The sequence below is a fragment of the Diabrotica virgifera genome, chromosome 2 (assembly GCF_917563875.1).
Source record: "Diabrotica virgifera virgifera chromosome 2, PGI_DIABVI_V3a".
NCBI lineage: Eukaryota > Metazoa > Arthropoda > Insecta > Coleoptera > Chrysomelidae > Diabrotica > Diabrotica virgifera.
Genome location: NC_065444.1, coordinates 38,889,477 through 38,914,584, shown reverse-complemented (window position 1 = coordinate 38,914,584; position 25,108 = coordinate 38,889,477). Strand labels below are relative to the sequence as shown.

At 32.7% G+C, this 25,108-nt stretch overlaps 1 protein-coding gene across 4 annotated transcripts in view; it reads left to right on the top strand.

Annotated features, from left to right (window-relative positions):
• LOC126880034 (uncharacterized) overlaps positions 1–25,108 on the top strand; it is a 156,726-nt gene that overhangs the window by 84,330 nt on the left and 47,288 nt on the right. Inside the window, exon 1 of one of the 4 annotated variants that reach the window (XM_050643616.1) lies at positions 1,598–2,609. The exons of 2 other annotated variants lie outside the window; for them this stretch is intronic. In XM_050643616.1, coding sequence (XP_050499573.1) covers positions 1,680–2,609 — 930 coding nt within the window. In that variant the 5' untranslated portion in view covers positions 1,598–1,679. Of the gene's footprint in view, positions 1–1,597; positions 2,610–15,139; positions 16,105–25,108 lie in introns of those variants that run through there. One more of the 4 variants, XM_050643619.1, reaches the window with a different exon arrangement.

Genomic DNA, 25,108 nt, shown 5'->3' with positions numbered 1-25,108 from the left:
TATTTGCGCAGTAGATGACACAACACCGATCAAACTGAGGGAACCAGAAATGCGCATAAACCACCTCACTAAAGACGAAAAAATGCGCGCCTGGATGGGTAAACCTCTGCACGGGCGACATCCCAATGAGGTCAGCCAAGACTATGTCGACAATACAGCGTCGAACTATTGGTTGACAGCAGGAAAGATGTTCCCTGAAACGGAGGGTTCATTACTGGCCATTCAGGATCAGGTTATACCAACCAGAAATTACCTGAAATATATCATCAAAGACCCTCAGGTTCAAAACGACAGATGCCGATATGGATGTCAAGCCCAAGAAACCATCCAACATCTTACAGGGGGCTGCCAGGCATTTGCTGCAACTGAATACAAGGAACGGCATGACGCAGTTGGAAAAATACTTCATCAAGAGATAGCTATCAAGCTGGGACTTCTCCAAACGGACCATCTCCCGTATTATCAATACGCCCCCGAGAGTATGCTTGAGGATGGCAACTACAAGCTATACTGGGACCGCACTGTGCTCACAGACCAAACAGTGGCACATAATAGACCAGATCTCGTACTAGTTAATAAATTAACAAGACAAACAACACTAATTGATGTGGCGATACCTAACAACAATAACCTACGTAGTAAATTTACTGAAAAGATCGCCAAGTACAGAGATCTGGAAATTCAAATACGAAGACAATGGAGAATGCAAAGTACCCAGACGATACCTATTATTATGTCTACTACTGGAGTCATTCCGAAGAACCTCCTCGAAAGCATAAAAAGGCTGGGTCTAAATGAACATATTTACAAGACCATGCAGAAAGCTGTACTACTCGCAACGGCCAGATGTGTACGAAAATTTCTGGGAGATACACCTGCATACCAAGTCACCTAGGGCTCGATAACACGGAAAGAGTCCCACCAGAGCTCAATCCTTTTGATACCGTAGGTATCTGGGATGAGTCAATTTTCCCCTTAGAGGGAGTGTAAGCCGTATGGCTAAATCTGGATTAATTAATAATAAGAACTAAAGGTTCTAAACCAAGGCCAGAATCAAAACAAAAAAAAAAGGTTTTAGTTACTAAGGTCCATAAAACTCAAAACACTTGTGGGATACATGACTGGTTTAAAGTCCATAACAGGGTATTTTTTTTACTTTATTTCTATGTCATAAGAGTAAAATTTTATTATTTCTATCGTTATTGAACAGCCTGTGTTTGCCACTATTTTTTATATCGTGTTCTTCAATATAATTTTGTTATGATTATCAACTAGTACAAATAAATGCTTTTATTATATTCCGCTGATTTCTTTGACATTTTTATGCATTTTAAAAGAGTGCAAATAAGTACGAACCTGCTATAACTGTGTATCTTATCATCAATGAATAAGCTGGTCCGGCACTTTGCTATTCCATTTTATGCATGGCCGTGAGAGCTTTTTAAACCTTTTATCTTAAATACTCAAATTCACAAGAATTTTTATTATTGTTTCATAGTATCTATAATAATCCATTTAATATCACAAGCTCACGACCATATGCCACCCAATTATTGTGCAAATAATACTTGGTGCTTTAGATAATTAGCTTTTCATATACCATTTAGTAAAATAGTCTCTCTAATAGAGGAAATCGGTGAAAATGTTCTAAGAGTGATTCGTGGTAAAATATTAGAGTTATGGCCTATTTTTACTGGTATTTTCGACCATGGGCAATCCTACTATGCCTAGTTGGGATCTTTCCCTTGGAACACATCTTCAAATCCGACCCAACGATGTTAAAGTATCGGTTCTTCAGTTTATCAAATTTGTATTCCAGTTTCCTATTTGTAAGCTTGAATTTTGTTTTTATCAGATATGGTGCAGTGCTTTTCATGGTCAATTCGGCGACACAAAAGTGTTTCCAACTGGTTGTTTATATAACGTCAATAAGAGCGTTATTTGCTGTTCTTACATTTCTTAAAACATCAAAAAAATCACCAACTTTAATAAAATTGTTGCATTCTTACGATCATCAAAAACAAGACTTTGTTATAGCCAAAGACGAATGCAAAATAAAAAGTATTTTTGTGTGGACAATTTTTCCTATGCTTATGTCCTGTTTTTTCTTAATTAGTTTTGCTATCTACACCACCAAAATCGCTCAAGATGTTCTACGATCAGACAGAGACACATTAGCATATTTGCAAACTGGAAAACTTGCAGCAGCTTCTTTAGGCTTACTATCTATATGGTACATTTTCCCAAATTCTCTTTATATTTACCAATGTAGTAGGATAGCTTACAACTTCTCTCAACTGAATCAATCTCTTAAGATTAAACTTTTCTCAGAAGAGTATGGACTTCAAGAAAAAATTTGTGTCGATTATGAAATTATGGAAAGATATCGTTATTTGCATAATATGCTTTCTGAATGTGTTCATTCTCTCGAATACATTTATGGTTATTTTCTGGTCGGCGAAATGGTTGCTGTGATAGCTGTAATTGTTATTAACATATCTGTGGCTATTATAGTAGACTATAATAGTGTGAATTTAATTATATATTGTAGTCATTCCATACTGCTTATGCTAATAGTGATATCGACAACACACAAATTAAAGGAAGAGGTAAGTAAATTAATTTTTACTTTGTTTTTAACACAATTTTAATTGTTTAAGATTTTCAAGATTAAGATTTTTTAGGAGAAGATTTTCTCGTCTTTTTTCTTGTGTCTAATCCGAAATGTCAAATTTTGTTTTCAGTCTTCAATCTTTCTTACAATTTTGCTGTTAAAATATCGCATTATTATTATTTTGGGTTCTTTGTTGTAGTTAGAGCTTACAATACCGAGCCAAAATCACAATACCGGTATTTGGTATTTAAAATTTCAAATACCGGGATCCCGGTATTAAAACCGGTATTATGAATAAAAAATATACACGATATATTTATACTATCCTATCGACTTGTCACCTATTAAATTTTGTTTTCAAATGAGTAGATGTTGTTTATAATAGGTATTAGATAGAGAGTAGAAATACATAGATACAAAAAATGTGGAAATAGAAAAACTATATATTTGATTCTAGGATAAATTTTACATAAAATAGGATAGCACTTTTACTTATGAAATTTGATATTTGTAAATTAATTTAACTTTAAAACAAAGGAGGGACGGAGGAGGACGTAAAACGGAGAATAGGAATAGCTCAAAACACATTCAATATGCCAAGGAAAATGTGGTCTTCACGTCAGATGACAATTAAAACTAAGAAAAGGCTATTCAACAGCAACGTGAAGACTGTGTTACTATGTGGAGCAGAAACTTGGAAAGTGTCAAGAAAATGTATCGGACAGATGCAGGTAATCATAAATAAATGCCTAAGGAAGATTCTTAACATTGACTGGCCAAACCGTATATCAAATCAAGAGCTGTGGACAAGAACTAACCAGGAACCTATGGAAAAGAACTAACCGTAGAAACGTGGAAAATAAGTGTTGAAAAAGAAATTAATGCTATTGGGAAAACCTGGGCAGAAATAAAGATCTGTGCAAAGGATAGGACAGAATGGAGGCAGACAGTTGACGCCCTATGCTCCGCATGGAGTGAAGAGGAATAAGTAAGTAAGTAAGTAATATTTTCAATTATTATAAATAATTCAGAAAATAAGTGAGCCTAATCCATACACCACAATACACAAAAAAATGAAAAATAGATCTAAAAATGTAAAAACAATTCTGATTGATAAATCTTACGACTTTTTAAAAATTTAAGAATTTTTATATAACTCATTTTATGTACATATTTGCATAGACGAGATTCAATAATTTGGTTGTAGAAACTGATATAACCCTTCGCCTTAAATTAACGACTTGTATGTGTAATAAACGTGTTTAATAAATATTTTTTACAATGATATTGGTTGTTTATCTTCAAAAATAATTTCTTGTAATAGCAAAAAATATTTTAGAAGTTTATTGTGCATCAATTCACTTTTTATAAATTAAGCTAATACCGAAATACCGGTATTTTTATTATAAATACCGGTATCGAATACCGGACAAAAATCGTCCGGGATTCCGGTATTCGGGATCCCGGAATCCCGGTATTGTAAGCCCTAGTTGTAGTATATTTTATAAGGTCTTCGTAAAAAATATTTAGTTCATCATCAGCAGTTGCTTATCAGTTAAAGCATACCTTCTCAATCTTTATTTTGGTTTGTGAACTTAGTTGTAAGATCCTGTATGTAACCCACCCTAGATGCTATTAATTATATTTGTGATTTCCTCTTCTTATTGATTAAGAATCCTACTCCACCCGATATATAGCTTTCTTTGCCTTTATAGTAGAGTATATTACTTGTAAATAAGTCCACATACCCTTCTCTTCTTGTATCATAGTTATGTTCATATAAGGAGTTGCTGGTTGTTCTTCTTTTCCTTCAATATTGACTTGCCCCCCCCCCTCTCGAATCCATTGCAAACCATTGCTTCGGTGTAGTAGGATTTTGGAATAAAATTCCTACCCACCTCGGGTATCTTCTGTGTCTCGTGTCTCTGTTAATATCGTCAATTTTGTATTCAAAATGTTTTGGTCATTATGGAGAAATGTAATTTCGACCGTTCCAAACGAGTTTAAGCAATTTTACCAATTCAGTTCAACCAACATCGCTGAAAAAACGGGTCGGCCCACTCACTCTTAATGGAGTTACATTTTCTTAATTCCCGTTTTTACGGTTATTCTGCTGATACTTGGTCATCAGAGCCTCGTTTGTGATAACATAGTTCACCAACTTGAAGGTGAGGTTGAAATTTGAGTAGCAGGGGCTATTTTAAATAGTGTAGGAAACAGAAGTTGAACCTTGCAAAATGGACACAAGTCCGGTTTTATTTTTTTTCTGATATATTAATACTTATTATAGGTGCTTATTATGAGACTAAATTTTTCTTAAAAAATTTCGCCCCGGAACCCCCCTTTTTACCCCTTTAAAGGGGGTAATTTGTGGTTTTTGCGGAACGTAGCCCTTCCTGTACCTTTTACAAAAAATTTATTTTATAGAAATATGAAGAAGACTATATTTTCTACGATTTATTTCCAATAGCATATGTCTACCACCCACCGTTTAGTGCGGGTGCGGCCCCAAAGTTGACAACTTTTTAAAAAAGATGTTTTAAAAAAAATTAATTTTCCCTAACTGTAATGTAATTTAAGAAGAAATCCTACGGCAATTATTCACAAATAAGTGACTGATTTTTTAGTATAGGTTTCACTTAAGGGTAATTGCCTTTTTTTAATTACAGGGTGTTACATTTAAAAAAAAACCTTTTATACCATCTGAACCTTTTATGATAGAGTAAAAAGACTTTTAGAGATTACCCATGTACTAGTGCTATTTACAAATTTGTATAATGCACCCCATTTTTTCCCCGGAACCACCCCAAAAAAAAGAAGAATTAATAAAGAAAGTGATTTTCTTGGAATCCTTCACACTTCACACACAATGCCCTTTATTAATATAGTTCATATATCATTTTGTGCACGTTATTATTTCCCATGCATGGACACCCAAAACGATTTCCTAGTGCAACCCCTGTAGCAAAAAAAATAAATAAAATGGGGAGCTGAAAAATTTTTTTTTGTTTACTTTTTGATCTATATGGGCATATGTTTCTTCAATAGTGTTTTTCAAAAATATAAATGGTTATTGCAACATCCCTTCGGAAACCTTGAAAATATACTGCAGGAACTACCCCTATCCCTTGGCGAGCATGTTTTTACGATTTTCTCATTACCTATGCATTCTTTTTAAACAAAACTTATACAAGGTTAAAGACCACTATTTACTCTAAAAATTACGTTCTATTCATTTTTTTCGTATAAGCAACCGTTACGGCACAGTGGCGCCGTAAAACTCAGATATGCTTTGGCGGGCTCCAGTTTTTGTTTTTTTTTTCGTCACCTGTTCGTTTTATTAACCCTTAAACGCCCAACCTTTTTTAGGTTCCGTGTACGCCCAAGGGTGGGTAAAAAATGTCCACCTCGAAAATAGATAATATATTTATTGAGAGTTGTTGAAAATGGATTAAACTTAAAAATCTTATGCTTAATAAACACAGCATCTTCTATAATATTAACATAAGCAATTTACAGACCTTTCAACAAACTTACAATGTACATCAAAATTAACATACCAGTAAAAGCCAGTAATTCAGATTTGTCGATTTTCTCCATATTCTTTCTTTCAGCCTCCTCATTGGCGGATAATTATGTAGATTATATAATTATACATCGATAATTATATGGATTATCTTCCTACCAACGAGAAATTATATAGAAACCTTTAGTAACAAGTTTTGCCAAGGGTGTACTTTTTATGCCCATCCATATTTAACTCAAGATGCTGCTTTTTTTTTCAAAAATATTGGTAGAACCAAATTAACATTCGATAATGGGCTGTCTTTTTAACAATAAATAATTTAAAAAAAAAATTAAACACGTAATAAATATGTTACAAGGGAATACGCATTAGGTGGACATTTTTTACCCACCCTTGGGCGTTTAAGGGTTAATAAAGTACTTATGTAAAATAAAACAACACAGTGTAACCTAGAAATTATGACCTATGCACATTGTACATTCTTTGCTCACCAAAGCCACAGTGGTGGCCCAAAATCAATTTTTCCATATTTTCGCCACCTACACGCATTTTATTGCATTAATGCTACCTTAATAGCACAATATTCCCCCTTAAGTGGTCGCTAAGCAGTGGCGGATCCAGGAAGGGGTGATGGGGGCGATCACCCCCCCCCCTCTCAAACCAAGTGATATTATACTTAAAGATTATAAACATATTCATTTATTTTCATAGAAATACTTAGATTATATTATTATTTTTATAAGAATGGCGTACTTTTTATGCATTAGCGACAGTGGCGGATCCAGCATCGTTAAGAGGGGGTGCCAATTGGCTAAATTTTTATAAAAATAAATGAATGTTTTTATAATCTTTAAATATAATATTACTTGGTTTAAGAGGGGGGGTGATCGCCCCCATCACCCCTCCCTGGATCCGCCACTGCTTAGCGACCACTTAAGGGTGAATATTGTGCTATTAAGGTAGCATTAATGCAATTAAATGCGTGTAGGTGGCGAAGATATGCAAAAATTGATTTTGGGCCACCACTGTGGCTTTGGAGCGCAAAGAATGTAAAATGTGCATAGGTCATAATTTGTAGGTTAGATTACGTTTATTTTACATAAGTACTTTATCACTAAAACGAACAAGTGAAGAAAAAAAAACCAAAAAACTGGAGCCCGCCAAAGCATATCTGAGGTTTACGGCGCCACTGTGCGGTAACGGTTACTTATACGAAAGAAATGAATAGGACGTAATTTTTAGAGTAAATAGTGGTCTTTAACCTCGTATAAGTTTTGTTTAAAAAGAATGCATAGGTAATGAGAAAATCGTAAAAACCTGCTCGCAAAGGGATAGGGGTAGTTTCTGCAGTATATTTTCAAGGATAGGGGTGGTTTCCGCAGGGATGTTGCAATAACCATATATATTTTTGAAAAACACTATTGATGAAGCATATGCCCATATGGATCAAAAAGCAAACCCCCCATTTTATTTATTTTTTTTGCTACAGGGGTTGCACTAGGAAATCGTTTTTGGTGTCCGTGCATGGGTAATAATAACGTGCACAAAATGATATATGAAGTATATTAATAAAGGGCATTGTGTGTGAAGGATTCCAAGAAAATCGCTTTCTTTATTAATTCTTCTTTTTTTGGGGTGGTTCCGGAGAAAAAATGGGGGTGCATTATACAAATTTGTAAATAGCACCAGTACATGGGTAATCGCTGAAAGTCTTTTTACTCTATCATAAACTGTTCAGATGGTATAAAAAGGGGTTTTTTAAAATGTAACACCCTGTAATTAAAAAAATGGCAATTACCCTTAAGTGAAACCTATACCAAAAAATCAGTCACTTATTTGTGAATAATTGCCGCAGGATTTCTTCTTAATTTCCATTACAGTTAGGGAAAATAAATTTTTTTTTAAACATTTTTTTTTGACTTGTCCACTTTGGGGCCTCACCCCCACTAAACGGTGGGTGATAGACATATGCTGTTGGAAATAAATCGTAAAAAATATAGTCCTCTTCATATTTCTATAAAAGAAATTTTTTGTAAAAGGTACAGGAAGGGCTACGTTCCGCAAAAACCACAAATTACCCCCTTTAAAGGGGTGAAAAGGGGGGTTCCGGGGCGAAGTTTTTTAAGAAAAAGTTATTCTCATAATAAGCACCCCTTGATATACCAGAAAAAAAAATAAAAATGGACTTGTGTTCATTTTACAAGGTTCAACCTCTGTTTCCTACACTAAAACTACACATTAGGTACATTTTGGTTTAATGTCATCACTCCTCATTCGGGCTCTTAGTGTGTTTCCTGTAATTCTTCTGAGTATTATCATTTCTGCTGTTTCCAGCACTCCCTGTGTTTTGGCTGTGTCGGGTCATTATTGGTATTATAGGTTCTTGATTTTATCTCACAGTTAATGTGTCATATTATTTTATGCTATACTTTATAGTGTTATTTATAGGTACTTTATTTCTTAGATACTTTTTTTTTTCAATGTCTCCAATATCTGGTCAGTGTAGTCCCCAGGTACTTTATTTTCATTAATTGTGTACATCTTACTGGTCCTTTAGTGAATCCTATGGTTCTAGTTTTCTGAGTTAAAATCGTCATGTTAAATTCTTTTGTCCTTGTATTAAATCTATGAACTAGTACTTAAAAGATATCTTCATTTTGAGCTATGAATGAATATTGCATCGTCAACGTAATAGAGAATTTTAATTTCGTTTTCCCCATTCTGCATTTCTCTTCCTTGATTAGATTAAATAGCATAGGGCTATTCCATCTCACTGGCGAAGCGTCCGTGTAACCACTGTTACCATTGGTAACAGTTAAACATCTTGCAATAAATATTTTATGACTGTTATGAAATAATTCCATTTATATTTTTTACCAACAGAAATATTTGTTAATAGTACCTAATTCAGTAAATAGCCAACTAGACGTACGAAAATATTGGCGAGATATATGTGAATCCATTGCACTTTATTATATGCTGTTACCAATACTGGCAGTGGTAACGCAGGAGAAACCTCGCTATCGCTCGGGACTAGCTCGTTTCTGAAAATTTTGAAGGAGCGACGGCTCTGTTCGAGCGACGAGAGACGGCGCGCGGGCACGCTGTGTATATCAGTATTGTCACCATTTTGAGGATTGGTAACATTAGTTTAGTACCTATTACAGATTACAGTGTGCGTGCATTTAAACATGGAAGAGTGTTGCTACAAGGTTGCTACGTATTGCGTAATTGATCACCTACCTGAAAAGTTATTCTCCTTGTATATTTTTTTATATATAATTTTGAAGAAAAAAAATGATATTATTGAAAATGGAAGAATTAAAATATGAACAATAGTTTTCAAAATCTATTCTTTTTCCTACTTGTTCATTTTTTTATGTTAATTTTATGGTAGAATAATACAGCGTGTGTCAGCCAAATGGAATAAATTCAATAGTTCAAATACTAATTGTTTTTTTGAAAAATGCTCAGATCTGTCGATTAGTATTTTAAATCTTAATTTTTTACATACAATAATAATGTATATAGGGTGTCCCAATTTAGAAATATGACGTCATCGTTAATTTCTTAAATGGCAACACTGTTATTTTAATGGCTATTTAGATAGAGCGTGTAAAGCTATACATAACTTCAAAATATCAAATTTTTATTTTTTAACATTTCCAAGATAATAAAAAATAAAGTTATGCCTGTAATGTGGAATAAACTTAATAGTTCAAATAATAATTGTTTTTTTTTGAAAAATGCTTAGACCTGTCGATTAGTATTTGAAATCGAAATTTGTTACATACAATAATAATGTATACAGGGTGTCCCAATTTAGAGATTTAATGTTATTTTTTATTATCTTGTAAATGGTAAGGAATAAAAATTTCATATTTTGTAGTTATGTATAACTTTACACACCCTATCAAAATAGCTATCAAAATGACAGTATTGTCATTTAAGAAAATCAATGATGACGCCATATCTCTAAATTGGGACACCCTATATACATTATTATTGTATGAAAAAAATTTCCATTTGAAATACTAATCCACAAATTTAGTCATTTTTCAAAAAAAAAACAATTAGTATTTAAACTATTGAATTTATTCCAAATTACAGACACGACTTTGTTATTTTTTATTATCTTGTAAATGGTAAGGAATAAAAATTTGATATTTTGCAGTTATGTATAACTTTACACACACTATCCAAATAGCTATCAAAATTACAGTATTGCCACTTAAGAAAATCAATGATGACGCCATATATCTAAATTGGGACACCCTGTATACATTATTATTGTATGAAAAAAATTTCCATTTGAAATACTAATCGACAGATTTAGTCATTTTTCAAAAAAACAATTAGTATTTGAACTATTGAATTTATTCCATTTGGCTGACGCACAGTGTATGTTTAGTTTGTTTATTATTTATTGTTATACCTGTTACATATACATATTGTTGTTTGTTTGGGTTTATATGACTGCGGACACTAAATCCATTCGCCTACATATACATAATTACATACATATAATTTGGGAATAGTGATTTGTTTAATTTTATCCCACAGGATTGAAAACAAAAACTTATATTTGGGAGGTTCAAAATAATTTTTTTTAATAAGATTTTTTTACATCTGGTTTGGTAACACTTTAGAAAAAGTCACGGGTCGCCACTGTTCCATCTACAGGGGCGTAACAAAGGCCCCCGCAGCATGAAGTTTGCGGGGGGCCCCAATTGATCAGGGGCCCCATCTTGTCGTCTGATATTTTGTAAAAATCTGTTATTGTTATATTATTTTAGGTTGTGTGTTTAAATTTAAAAACGTAAATTTCTAAATCGGTTCATTCGGCAAGTGAATCATCTCATATCTAGAATCTTAATCCTTTCCGGTCTCTCGAACTTTTAAAATTAATAAAATTGTAGATATATTCGCTGATAGTAGTGCACGAATAAAGTTGTTCATCCCATAGAATAATACTATGTAACTACCAGCACCGCATTTAGGTCAATTGCCACCCTAGACAATTCTCTAGTACCCTTCAACATGTAGGTACCATTTTTGTGTATTTTGCTTTTGCCGCCCTCTCATAAGTTGCCGCCCTAAGCAACTGCCTATGTTGCCTAATGGATAAAGCGGCCCTGGTACCTACTAATGTAATCATTTAGTAATTTTTGTCCTATTTTATTTTATACTAATAAAGATGAAAAACGTAAGTCGTCATAAACAATACATGAATACACCAATAGCTCAGTAAATGACAGTGAAATTATCAGCGTCACGACGGACGTATTTGCTTGACAACTTGGATTTAGGTTCTAGTTACACTCCACTTCAAAGTTGGACTTATGCCGTTGGTTGCTGTTACTTCGGGGGGACACCCCCACTTGGGGTGAAAAATATACGTTTAAAATAAGTCCGGAAATGTATAAATTGACTAATTATAAGCAAATAAGTTCTATAGAGTTTCTTTATCTGTGTTAATACTTTTCAAGTCATTTGCGAGTGAAAATGTTTATTTTTCAAAAAAAAACACGATTTCAGACGGGTCTTTCACAAATAACTCAAAAATAAGGTCTCCAATTTTTTCCAATTTCAAAAATAAGTATTTTATTGAATTAAATATTAGATATCGACAAAATATTTAGCAAAAATGTAGCTTATAAGATACAAAAAAATGGTGTACTTGTTCATGAAGTCTATCGACACAGTAAAAGCACAGTTGAAGCTTATTAAAAATTATTCTCATTCGTCAAATTCCAAATCGAATATTTTAACCTGAAATAACCAAAAAATGAAGCACTTTTCGGGAAAAACTCATTAAAACTTTTTTAAATATTTCAAAAAAGCTTTATTTTTATTTTTATAAAAGTTTCTAGCACCAAAACTATACGAATTACGCTCAAAATAAAGTTAGTCCCTTTTTTGGTAGAAAAAAACTCGTGAAAATCTCCCCCTATTTCGCACCCCAAATAAAATTTATCGCTAGCGCTTTACCATTTACTTTAAATATTTATTGTTTATAATATCATCTGTAAGTTTGACCGGTTCGAAGTTCTTATTTTTGAAAAAATTTGGTTTCATAGTAAAAAAGTTTTTTCATTTTAGAAAAATGCTTTTTTTCAAAATAACTTAAAAAGTATTAGTGATACGAAAAATCTCAAAGAGTAAAGAAATGTAGGTTTTGCTTTTAAAAATATTTTGGCTTTATTTTGTTTTTCTGTAAGACAAAATTTGATTAAGATATGGTTGTTTAAAATTTTCACTTACTTGTGATTAGTGACTCGTGACTCGTGACTCGAGCCCTTTCAACTAGGACCCTTTCAAAAATAAGCAATTTGAACCGGTGAAACTTACAGGTCATATAAAAAAGTTAAGTAATTTGTAAAGCGATGATGATTAATTTCATTTCGGGTGCTAAATAGGAGGAGATTTTCACAATTTTTTACCAAAAGATGAGATTAACTGTATTTTGACTATTTTGAGCATAACTGGTTTAGTTTTGATGATAGAAACTTTTGTAAAAAATAACAATAAAGCTTTTTTAAATACTTTAAAACAGTTATAATGAGTTTTCCCCGAAAAGTATTTCATTTTTTGGTTATTTCACGTTGAAATATTCGATTTGGAATTTGACGAATGAAAAAAACTTTTCAAGAAAAAAACTTTGCTTTTACTGGGTCGATAGACTTCATTTTGGTTTCATTTTTTATAAGCTACATTTTTGCTAACAACATTCTTTCGATCAAATACTTACTCTTTGAACTATTTGCGAAAAATCGCCCAAAAACTTGGTTTTTTTTTTTAACAATAAACATTTTTACTCATAAGTAACTCTAGAAGTATTGACCACTTCGGTGGTGACACTGAAAATTACAAGGTATCGTCATATTTTACGGTCATTTATTGGACTGTAACACATATAGCTATTTGTTACACATGTCGCATTTAGTAATTTTTTAAAGGGGGCGCCATTTCCAATTCTGCGGGGGGGCCCCGACGGAGTTTGTTACGCCACGGTCCATCTACCTGTATCTACAGGTTCCATAATTTCTACATTTATTATAACTTGCATCTTATTGTTTGGATAGACGTTTTCAATTGTTTTGAAAATATCCAGCGAAATCTTATTATAAAAGAGAGTTATTACATCTTTAATTCTAACTATGTCAAATTCCTTCCTTAAGTAGATCGAACATAGGAATGAGTTTATATTGTACTCTAATGCTTTCTCTGTAATCTGTTTTATGGCCAATATTGCATATACAGGGTGTTTGGTAGGTCGATGGGCATGTATACAGGGTGTTTGGTAGGTCGATGGAAATTTTTTAAGGGATAATAGGGGACGCCATTTGCAACATTTTTTGCTAATAATGTATTGCTCAAACTGTTAAGGTTTCCAAGATAAAGTTAAATTTGTCAATATTCGAAAATAAGGCTGCTCGTCTATTTTATTTTTAAAAATAATTATCTAAGCGAGATACTTCCCTGGCATAAAAAATGCCTTATTATAAATGCCCTATAAAAGTATTACTTGCTCAGATTGCAAAAACTCTTCGTTGTTAATGCAACTCCAAACACAATTCGGATGTCAAAACAGTAAAACGCACCTTTCATACGCATACAATAACCATGTTTATAAACCAAAATAAACCACTTAGCATAGCAGGTAGATTGTTTTTTTAATTAATCCATATTGTGAGCATTGTCTTACTTTATTTTTTAGGGAATGCGATAAATGTAGATCGAAGGAAGTTTGGGTGAATACAACGGCGTTATATATTACAGGTTTTTTCTATTACAAAGTTTTTTCATTAATTTTACATTTTCTTCATTTACCAGTTTGAACTGGTGTTTAGTCGGTGTTTATCTGGGACATCATATTTTCTAGTTTTCACATAATTTGTTCCATTTGATTGCGCTTTGCTATTCCATTATGTATTGCAATGAAAGCTTTTTGAATCTTTTATCTCAAACACTCAAATTCACAAGAATTTTTGATTTTTGTTATTGTTTTATAGTATTTATAGTAGGGGAGCAAAGTATGCTAAATGTGCAGTCACTCTAGCGTTATGGGGACCTATTGGGTTGTCAAGAGTAGGTCCTAAGACCAAAAAAAGTTAAGTAAAGTTTTCCATTTTAGTGGGCGCTTGCCATTTTTTAATTTAATTTTCCATTTCCAACAATCGTGTTTTCCGATTATAACGCCATCTATCCATAATTCGAAAAATGTTTCGAATAAAAGTTACTTATTTTTACGTAAGCAATCCAAATCTGTAATAAAAAATGGGAACTCCTATTTAAGATTTTAAAGTAACTCCCCACCCCACCTCCGTGGGGGGTCATGTTTGGTGTCATTCGATAGATTTTTCAAAAATATTGAATAAGTGTATTTTACAGTTTTTCGATCTGATGTTCATTTCGCGAAATACCGCGGTATTCGTATTTAACATATTAAATTTACCCCCCCCCCCTCTCCGTGGGAAGTCGTGTTTGGTATCATTCGATAGATTTTTAAAAAATATTCAGAAAATATTTTTTAGTTTTTCGATCTGTCATTCATTTCGCGAAATATTCGCTTTTTTCTTGTGAAACTTTGGGACTCACCCATTTCCTTATATATTACGCCCGGCTCGAATCGTCAGATTTTTTAAATATACACTCTTTTGCATGTACTTAACTTACCTTATCTTAATCTGACAATTTCGAGTATTTTTAAGGATAGATTTTTTTTTTCGGGTCCACCTTAACGAACTCCCCTGTGTTAAGAGCCAATATATGGTAGAGGTACATCTGAATCTGCAGGGTACCAGGTTTCTCCCCATATGATAATCTGACGCGCTCGAGTAACTACAAAAATCCCCGCTTGGGCTCCCCTACCATTATAATAATCCATTTAATATTACAAGCTTACAACCATATGGCAGACAAGTATTGTGTAAATAATCAAGTTGGGTACTTTTGATAATCTGTGTTTCAAATACCATTTAGTAAAATAGTTTCTCTAATAGTCGGTAAAAAGAGTGACTGGTGGTAAAATATTACAAATATGGCTTATTTTTACTGGTATTTTCGCCCATGGGCAATCCTACTATGCCTAGTTGGGATCTATCCCTTGGAACACATTTTCAAATCCGATCCAACAATGTTAAGGTTCCGTTTCTTCAGTGTATCGCATTTATATTCCATTTTTCTATTCTTAAGCTTCAATTTTGTTTATATTAAATACGGTACAATGGTTTTCGTGGCAAAATCGGCAACACAAAAGTGTTTCCAACTGGTTGTTTACATAACTTCGATAAGAGCTTTTTATGCTCTTCTTACATTCATGAAAACATCACCAAAAACTCCAATTTTAATAAAATTGTTGCATTCTTACGATCATCAAAAACAAGATTTTGTGACAGCCAAAGACGGATGTAAAATAAAAAGGATTTTTGTGTGGACAGTTTTTCCAATGGTGTTTTCTTGGTGCTTTTTTAATGTGTTTGCTCTCTATACCGCTAAGATTGCCCAAAATGTTTTACCATCAGACATGCAGCAGTCTGCAACTGGAAAAGCTGCAGTAATTTCGTTCGGCTTCTTATCCATTTGGTACATTTTCCCGAATTCTCTCTATATTTACCTTTGCAGTAGAATAGCTTACAACTTTTCTCAGCTGAATCAATCTCTTAAGATTAAAGTGTTTTCTGAAGAGTATGGACTTCAAGAAAAAGTTTGTGCAGATTATGAGGATATAGAAAGATATCGTTATTTACATAATATGCTTTCGGAATGTGTTCATTCTCTCGAATACATTTATGGTTCTTTTCTGGCCGGGGAAATGGTTGCTGTGATAGCTGTAATTGTTATAAACATTGCTGTTGCTATTATAGTTGACTATAATAGTGTTAATCTACTAATTTATTGTAGTCATTCTATACTGCTTATGCTAATAGTGGTATCGACAACACACAAACTGAAGGAACAGGTTAGTAAATTATATCTTTATATCTTACAATTTTAAATTTTTTAGACTAAAATAACATTTTGCCAAAGACGGCAGGCAAACATACACTAAAAAATTGTAAAATTTAGCATTTGAAAAGACACTACGCCTTGTTTAAAAACAATAAAAAGATCTTCTTCTCTTCTTCTTCTTCTCTGAAAAGATTATCACTCAAAAAATTTTAAAAAATTCTCACTAGAGTCTTCTTATTTGCAGACTTTTAGTTTGATAGTCATTATATATTATATACTTTAGATCTTTTCAGCCAAAAACGCTGATTGAAGAGCCGTCTCCAATGTATAGCTGTTAACATCCAAGGTGGCTTTCTACTCATGGTTTGGGTTGGCTTTTCCGTTTAAAATAAAACAAACAAAAACTCTTAACCTTCTTGCTCATCTTCAATGCTCCAGACACCAGTAGCAGTTATGCTACCCGCCCAACTTTCATTTGACATTGGTCTTCACCACTCCAAGCTCCCGCAACAAAAAAAAAGAGAACAGCCTCATCTTGAAGAGACGAATCTATAAGCGAGGTTTCATAACGTTCATATTCTATTCGATATTTTCAAGAGACAAACAACAGCATATTTCTTAAATGCAATATGTAATAAAAAATAAAAAACGAGCATTCTTGATATTTTTGGTTTAGTTTCAGATAATAAGTTTAAGACTCAAATAGGATAAATATTTTTTCTACGAGCGTGCAAAAATTTCTACTTTAGCGCACGTATTTTAGTTTAGAAAGTTTCACTTTTCCGCACGCGTGTTACTTTTCCGCACGCGGTTTTTACTTTTCCGCACGCGTGTTAATTTAGATATGTTAATATGGCCTTAAAGTAATTATAATACATGCAATAAACTAATATTTAGATATTATTTACTAATTTATTTCAAATATATCTTATTGTGTTCCTGTTTTAATGAAACTAACGCGATAATTCGATGAAATAAAATTATTTTGACATAATATTCGAAAGTCAAATCGGTAGACAATCGGTTTGCTCTAGCATGAGTTTCAAACGGTCTGAAACCATTAGCGAATAGTGGACCAGCGCGAGTAGAGGGGATAGCACTCGTAACTGTATTATGTTCTCTCACTGACCAACTGTTTGCTGACGGTTTCTGACTAGTTTGACTGTTTGCTAGAACAAACCTAATAACAGTCGTTTTGAAACCATGGAAACCAAGATCGTCGTCATGCTAACTAATTATATTGAAAGTTTGGTTTTGACAACCTTGTCAAAGAATTAATTTGTGTATGTAAGTATTATCATATTAATTAAATTAATTGTTTAAAGGGCCGGTTGTTCGAACGCTAATCAACAATGATCATTATCAAATATTTAATTACTGTCACCAACTGTCAATGTCAACTTTGATTTGATTGCTGAAATCATAATTATTGATTACAATTATGAAATTACTTAATCAATTATATTAATAATTGTTATGTTAATTGATTAACTAATCTCATAATTATAATCAATTATGTTTTCAGAAACCCAATAAAAGTTGACATTGACAGTAGGTGACATTAATTAAATATTTGATGGTGATCATTGTTGATTAGCGTTCGAACAACCGGCCCTAAGATTTGGTAATTTTTTAAAAACTCTTAGAAAAAATATTGTTCCTAACTCTTGCAGAAAGTCTCTTTTCCGCACTCGACTGCTTGCCGAACTCCCGCTTCGCGTCGTTCGGCAAACTGCAGTCGCGTGCGGAAAAAAATGACTTTCTGCACTTGTTAGGAAAATAACTATTTTATCAAAATGCGGTATGTTATTGTGTTTTAAATAATTTATTTCACCACTTTATACAACTTTGCCGTCGATCAACAAATCCCCTAAAATTCATATTTCCTAGGTTTGTCCAAGAAAGACTGGAAATAATTATGTGTCCCCAGATCGCAATATTTAGAGCTAACCATACTCTGGGATACATTACCAAGACTTGTAGAAGAGCGATGCTGGGGTTTATTCCCAGTATTATTGCGAATCAGATGCGATATGACCTTCATTATATACAGAATTGGTTCTGAAAGAAAACATATCTGTGAACCATTTCAAATCTAAAGTAGTAGTATCCATAAGGAAAAATTTCCTGTTTCAGTTGAGTTGGCTGTCACCTTTCTCTTTGTGAAGACAGAGAAATCGACTCAACCACCCACATGCTTCGTGAAATAGTCATATGATGGTTTGAGGTATCTCTCCAAATTACATCCATCGCCAGGATTTAATATACAACATTTCAATGTAAGACTTTTAGTCGACATTTTAAGGGTTTTAACCCATGTATTTTTGGTGGCTTAGCATGTAGAGCTTGCCTAGAACACTGATGATGCTCTCTTTAGAGCGAAAACGTTCTGTTTTTTAATGTAGGCCTTTGTTGGGGTTTGCAAATAAATATACCTTTTACACAGAAGATTTTTTTCTTTTTTTTTTCTTCAATTTTTTTAAAGTAGTAGTCTTCACTAATAAGAGAAAACTTACTGGACTGGGTAACTGTGAATTATATGGGGATAAACTGCAAAGAACCAATGAGATGAAGTATCTAAGAGTAACTATCAAAGCGCCAAAGCCGTGGAGGTAATTTGTCTTATATACTAGTCCCTACATAACTGTATCCTTTATACTTTATGATTCAATAAAAAATTGCAATCTAAACAAAAAAACAGTGTTTCCTATCTAATCCAAATCTTGCATAAGTTTTGGACCGTAATTTTCCATCTGTTTCGATCTTGTGCCTTTTGCATCCAATTCCTATAATCACCAGTCCAACAGTCCAACCAGTTTTAGATCACCAGTCCAACGTGTTGATGGATAACCTCTGCTTCGATTCGATAGGCATCATCTCTTCCATTCCTCCTTTTTGTCAATCTGTTATCTGTCACTCGAGCCACGTAACCTGCCCAGTTCACAATTCGAACAACAATTCTACAGCAAGGCAAAGTAAGTTTTCAACCTAATAGAAACATTAATAATATTGAAAAATATTAAAAATATTACTAAAAGATTTTTAATTGAAAACTTATTGGTCCATTTCCCAGATGCTAGATGACGCTAGTCACCTACTCCATAAACGTCAATTGCAATGCGGGAATAAGCTTTCGTGATTTTGTCACTTCGGGCAGAGAGCAGCAGGCCTACGCCTCTCTGATGATGACTCCAAATAGAGTCGAAAATCGTCAATAGAGTGCTGGTCTGCGCTCCCTGTTCTAAGTGAAAAATAAAACGGGTTTGCCTTCGCATTGCAACTGAATAAAAATGGAATTTTTATTTTATTTTTAATTCTACAGCAGTTTATTTATAAACGGACAACAAAATTGATTTTAATAGTTTAGCATTTCTAGTATTTCTTACTACCTTACATTGCAAAATAACTTCGTTTAAAATACTCTCTTGGTAAAGCCACAGTGTAAATCTTTAAATATAAATAGGGGAGTGCAATTAGAACGAAAACATGCATTGTTTCGGAATAATTCAAACAAGCTTATATTTTTCTAAAACTTTTTTTGTTAGTTGATATACATGTTAAAGTAAAAAGTTCTACTCGCAGATTTGGCCGCTAATTGTTTATTAATTATTGTTTAAACAATAACAAATGTTTTATATAAATAATTTAAAAATATCGTTGAATTCATCATTTTACTTTGATCAAATATGTTTCTATTTTGTTTTTTGGTTATGCTGAATCCGAATATGGCATTACAATTTGAAAATTCTTATACATAAGCTCTTATGCAGTATGTTTGCGTAGCTAGGAACCACATGGAAAACTTTTTTATTATCAATTTTACGAAAAAAAGTTATTCTTTATAAAATACTCTGGATAGTCAAAAATCTAAAACTCAACAACCAGATATCAAATTTTATCCATTTTATACGAGTTATGTCAAAAATATGAATTTCTTTAAAGGGTAAAGTGCCTTTTTATTCGAGAATATCAAAAAATGCCATTAGGAAAAGTTGTTTGAAATTAAAAACTATGTTTTAATATACAATAACATTATTCTAATCGAAAAAAAATTCAATTGTTTCTCAAATTACGGATACGCATCATGATTTTATTACAATTATTGTATCTAGTTTATTATCAATTTTACGAAAAAAAATTATTCTTCATAAAATGCTCTACCTGGTCTAATATCTATGATACAATCATCAGATATCAAACTTTTTCAGTTTTATACGAGGTATGTAAAAAATATGAATTTTTCTTAAGGGTAAAGTGCCTTTATTATTCACAATAGTTTAATTAGAAGGATGTAGTTGAACACTGAAACATATTTTTTAATTCCAAACAACTTTTCTTTATAACAATTTTCGATATTGTGAAGTATAAAGGTACTTTACTCTTGAGTGAAATTCATATTTTTTGACATACCTCGTATAAAATTAATAAAATTTTATATTTGATGGATGCATCTTAGATTATATAAAATGCAGAGTATTTTAAAAAGAATACCTTTTTTCCGTAAGACTGATAATAAAAAAGTTATCAATAGGTTCCGAGTTACGCAGACATACTGTGTAAGAGCTAAAAAATGTTTTTGTTGAACATTTATTATTGTTTAAGCTTATTATTAAATGTATTTTAGATCAGTTTTACAGAAAAAAGTTTTGATCACTTTGTATAAACATTTTTTTAGCTGGTAATTTTCGGTTTTTGTATTACATTTTTGTTATCTTTCTTAATTTTCTCAAAAAGAAATAGTATATTTCATTTCTAAAGTGAAATAATTTAGTGCATTTTAAAGACTACATCCTAAGCTTTAAAAAAACACCTATAAAACTGTAATAGATCTGTGGAAAATTGCGTAATACCGTCTTAAATTGATATTAAATCGGTAAAACTATGAAGTTTTCAAAAATTACATTTTTTTAGACGTCGTATCATTTGAATTAAATTTTTTAGATTTTTTTTGAATGAAACATCGTTTAGTAAGATAATTGAAAGGTACGTTGTGCAAAATTGAAAGTTTTATAAGAAAAATTGTATTAGTTACACATTTTTAAATCATTTTTAAACAAAATTCATGTAAGTCTCACTTTCAGCCCACACCGTACTTATGCTCATACATTTTGTTTTTTTTTTATTATAACTCTAACATAGCTTAATTATTCTTCTTTCATGTTCAATTTGCAAAATTTCATTTGATCGATTAGTTTAAGAATTACACTAAAAAAACTCAATTGTGCACTTCGCCGTAGGCTCGTTTACAGTGCGCCAATGTTTGTGAGAAGGGTGACTTTAGCGTTATAAATAAAAAATTATAAAAGCTACAGATTTAATTTTTAGAAAAATCTTTAGATAAGATTTTTTTGTAAAATTTTCTGAATTTTTCATTGGCCAAGTCAGTTTTTTTCAAAAATTTATATTTTCGGAGTTATTTAAAAAAAACATATATTTTCGCAGTTCATTTGTTTAATAAAAAATGAAGCACCCACTTCTCGAGTAGAACTTTTTGATATGTTGTTTATTAAACATTTCTTAAGGTGATACAGTAGCGATCAACAGGTAGCCAAAACGCGTTCCAAGATTGCGGCTGTAATTTTGAATATTTTTTCGAGATATTTGGCACACGTATTCGTAATATAATAAAGAATGGCGGTACAGAGCCCAATTTTAAAAATATATTAATATGTGGAAATTACTCTGTAATTAAATGCAATAATGAAAAAACGAGCCTGTACCGCCATTAAGAAGAACAAAAAAATACACTTTCTTCAAATAAACTTTTTTATCCGATGCCTAGATTTTGTGTCATTTTGGAACTACTAAAATTTTTTATTTCATTAGTAGTTCCAAAATGACACAAAATCTAGGCATCGGATAAAAAAGTTTATTTGAAGAAAGTGTATTTTTTTGTTCTTCTTAATGGCGGTACAGGCTCGTTTTTTTAATATTGTATTTAATTACAGAGTAATATCCACATATTAATATATTTTTCAAATTGGGCTCTGTACCGCCATTCTTTATTTTATTACGAATACGTGTGCCAAATATCTCGAAAAACTATTCAAAATTACAGCCGCAATCTTGGAACGCGTTTTGGCTACCTGTTGATCGCTACTGTATCACCTTAATATACCACCTGCCTGTACCGCCATTAAGAAGAACAAAAAAATACACTTTCTTCAAATAAACTTTTTTATCCGATGCCTAGATTTTGTGTCATTTTGGAACTACTAATGAAATAAAAAATTTTAGTAGTTCCAAAATGACACAAAATCTAGGCATCGGATAAAAAAGTTTATTTGAAGAAATTACAAAAATTTCTATCTTGTTTGATATTTTCCGAAGTGAAAATCTATATGCATTCCCCTAAAACTGTTATTAAATGAGTCTCTCTATAGTGAGGGTAGTCTGAAGTTAAAATACCTACTTGCAACTTATACTTGCAAATAAAAATAAGTTGTTTCCAAAAATTTTGGAAACTATTCAATGTAAATGGGTGTTTTTTTATTAGCTTTTTATGTAGGTACTATCAAAATATAAACTTATTGCATTTGGTGATTAACTTCACCAAATACAACAATATTGACATACAAATGCATTACAGATGCAATACTACAATCAGGCCCGGCTTAAGGGCTGGGCAAACCGGGCGCTTGCCCGGGGCGCCGCGAACGTAAGGGCGCCGGAGGCGCCCTTGCATTCGCTGCTCCTCAGCTTTGTCGACTATCAACAGCGGGCGATCCACTAAGTTGGTGATCCACAGCTCTGAACAAACAACGTGTTATGCATTTTCCTTGTGAAACCACTTAGCGACACAAGATGGGACAGTCGCATTGACGCGATCGGACCTGTACGTTACCAAGCTGGTGAAATCTATGATGCACTTCTTGAATTATCCACTGATCCATCAGGTGATGCTTATGGTAAAAGTACAGCCTTAGGTCTGGCTAAGAAGCTGAAAAACTTCAAATTTATTTGCTGTCTGGTGTTTTGGAATACAATTCTCTCGAGGATAAATGTGATCAGTAAACTGCTACAACAAGAAGATTTTGATACTGCAGCCGCTACGGAACTGATAGCTTCTGTAAAGTCCTACTTTAAAGAAATAAGAAATGACAAGGGGTTTGAAGAAATGCTTGTTGATGCGCGAGAAGTAGCAGAAAGCCTTGAAGTTGAACCATCCTTCCCTTCTGATTCTGAACAACAAGTTCGACCAAGGAGAGCCAAGCGCCAATTTGATTATAAGGTACGAGATGAAGCAGTTGTGGATCCAAAAAAAAAACTTCAGAAGTAAATTTTACCTCTACATTTTGGACACAACAATCGCATCACTTGAAGAGAGATTTTCTCAGTTATCCACACACAATGACACGTTTGGATTTCTTTACAAACTGAAAAGAGAAGACATCAATACTCTAATGACTAAATGTGCAGACCTGCAGATATCTCTAACTCATGCAGAGCACCGTGATGTTGAAGGACACCAGATGTATCAGGAACTCTTAGTGCTGAAAACAGTTCTACCCGACGATTGTGGAGATAAACCAAAGGACATTTTGAAATTTATTTCATCACATTCTTTAAGTGAGAACTTTCCAAATGTTTGTGTAGCTCTAAGAATTCTTCTTTCTCTTCCAGTAAGTGTTGCATCTGGAGAAAGAAGTTTATCTAACCTTAAGTTAATTAAAAACTACTTAAGATCCACTGTGTCCCAAGAACGGCTAGTAGGACTGGCACTTATGTCTATAGAATGGGTCTATTGAATAAAAATAAGTATTTGCTTTTACTTCCTCGTATTTAAGTATTTACTTAATAGTAATTAAATAAAGTATTAAAGAAATGACTTTATTCAATTAATATTAAGTAAATACTTAAATATTTGTAAGTAAAAGCAAATCCTTCTTTTTATTCAATAGACCCATATTATGATGTATTACAACGACTTGATTTAAGCAACATCATTAAGGACTTTGCTGAAAAAAAGACTCGTAAAGTTGCCTTTGTAAACTAGACTTGCAATACTTAGAGAAGCCTAACAGACTAAATTACATCATTGACACCAGGCTATTGTTCATTGTTCTTTATATAATATTTTTAAATACAATGTAAATATACATTACGTCCAAACTGTGTCCAAAGTCTCATGTTTCTTTAACTGACACTGTGCAAAATATACAACGGTTATGTAAAACAAAATGGCGTTGATTTACTATCCAATTACATTTATATGGTATTACACACTTTCTGTGAGTGTCAAATTGACACCGTCTGTGTGTCATATGCACATACGGTGTCAATATAACACACAGTTGGTGTCCAAATTACACACAGACGGTGTCAATATGACACACACAAAAGGTGTTAACATCCTGTGATATCATGCTGTGTTGATTTAACACGAACATTTTTACAGTGGAGCTGTCAAAGGTCTTAAAATGAGCAGTTACTCGAAAAGTGTTGCAAACTTAAAAATCAGCTGATTGTTGTTGTTTTTATAGGGGTTTTTACTAAGAGGGGGGGGGCGACTCAAAGGATCCTTGCCCGGGTGAAAATTTCGTCTTGAGCCGGGCCTGACTACAATATAAAAAACTACAGTACATATAAAATTCGAGAAGAGGAGTAAGGTTCACCCATTGATATTGAAAATTCTTCTTAAGGTTCCCATCTCCATCGAAGATTGGATAACAACATGGCAATTCTTATTCTACTTACAGCACCTCTAAATAGTTGTATACAGCTCAGACTGAACTGTTGCCTTAGATTTCGTAACCAGTAGTCCAGGGCGCATCTGTTTTGAGATGGACGTTGAGAGGCGACTCAAATTTTTTTGCAGAAATTGCTTGAAAATAACTCATATAATATTATTTGAGTTATCCTCCCGCTCAAAATGGTCCGGAACATTGTTTAAATAATCAAATTGTCGAAATATGAAGAAAAAATTCGATTTTTTTATTGGTTTTTTGATTGTAACTTTAAAACTATTCATTTCTGAGAAAAGTTGTACTGACATAAAAGTTGAGTAATTAAAT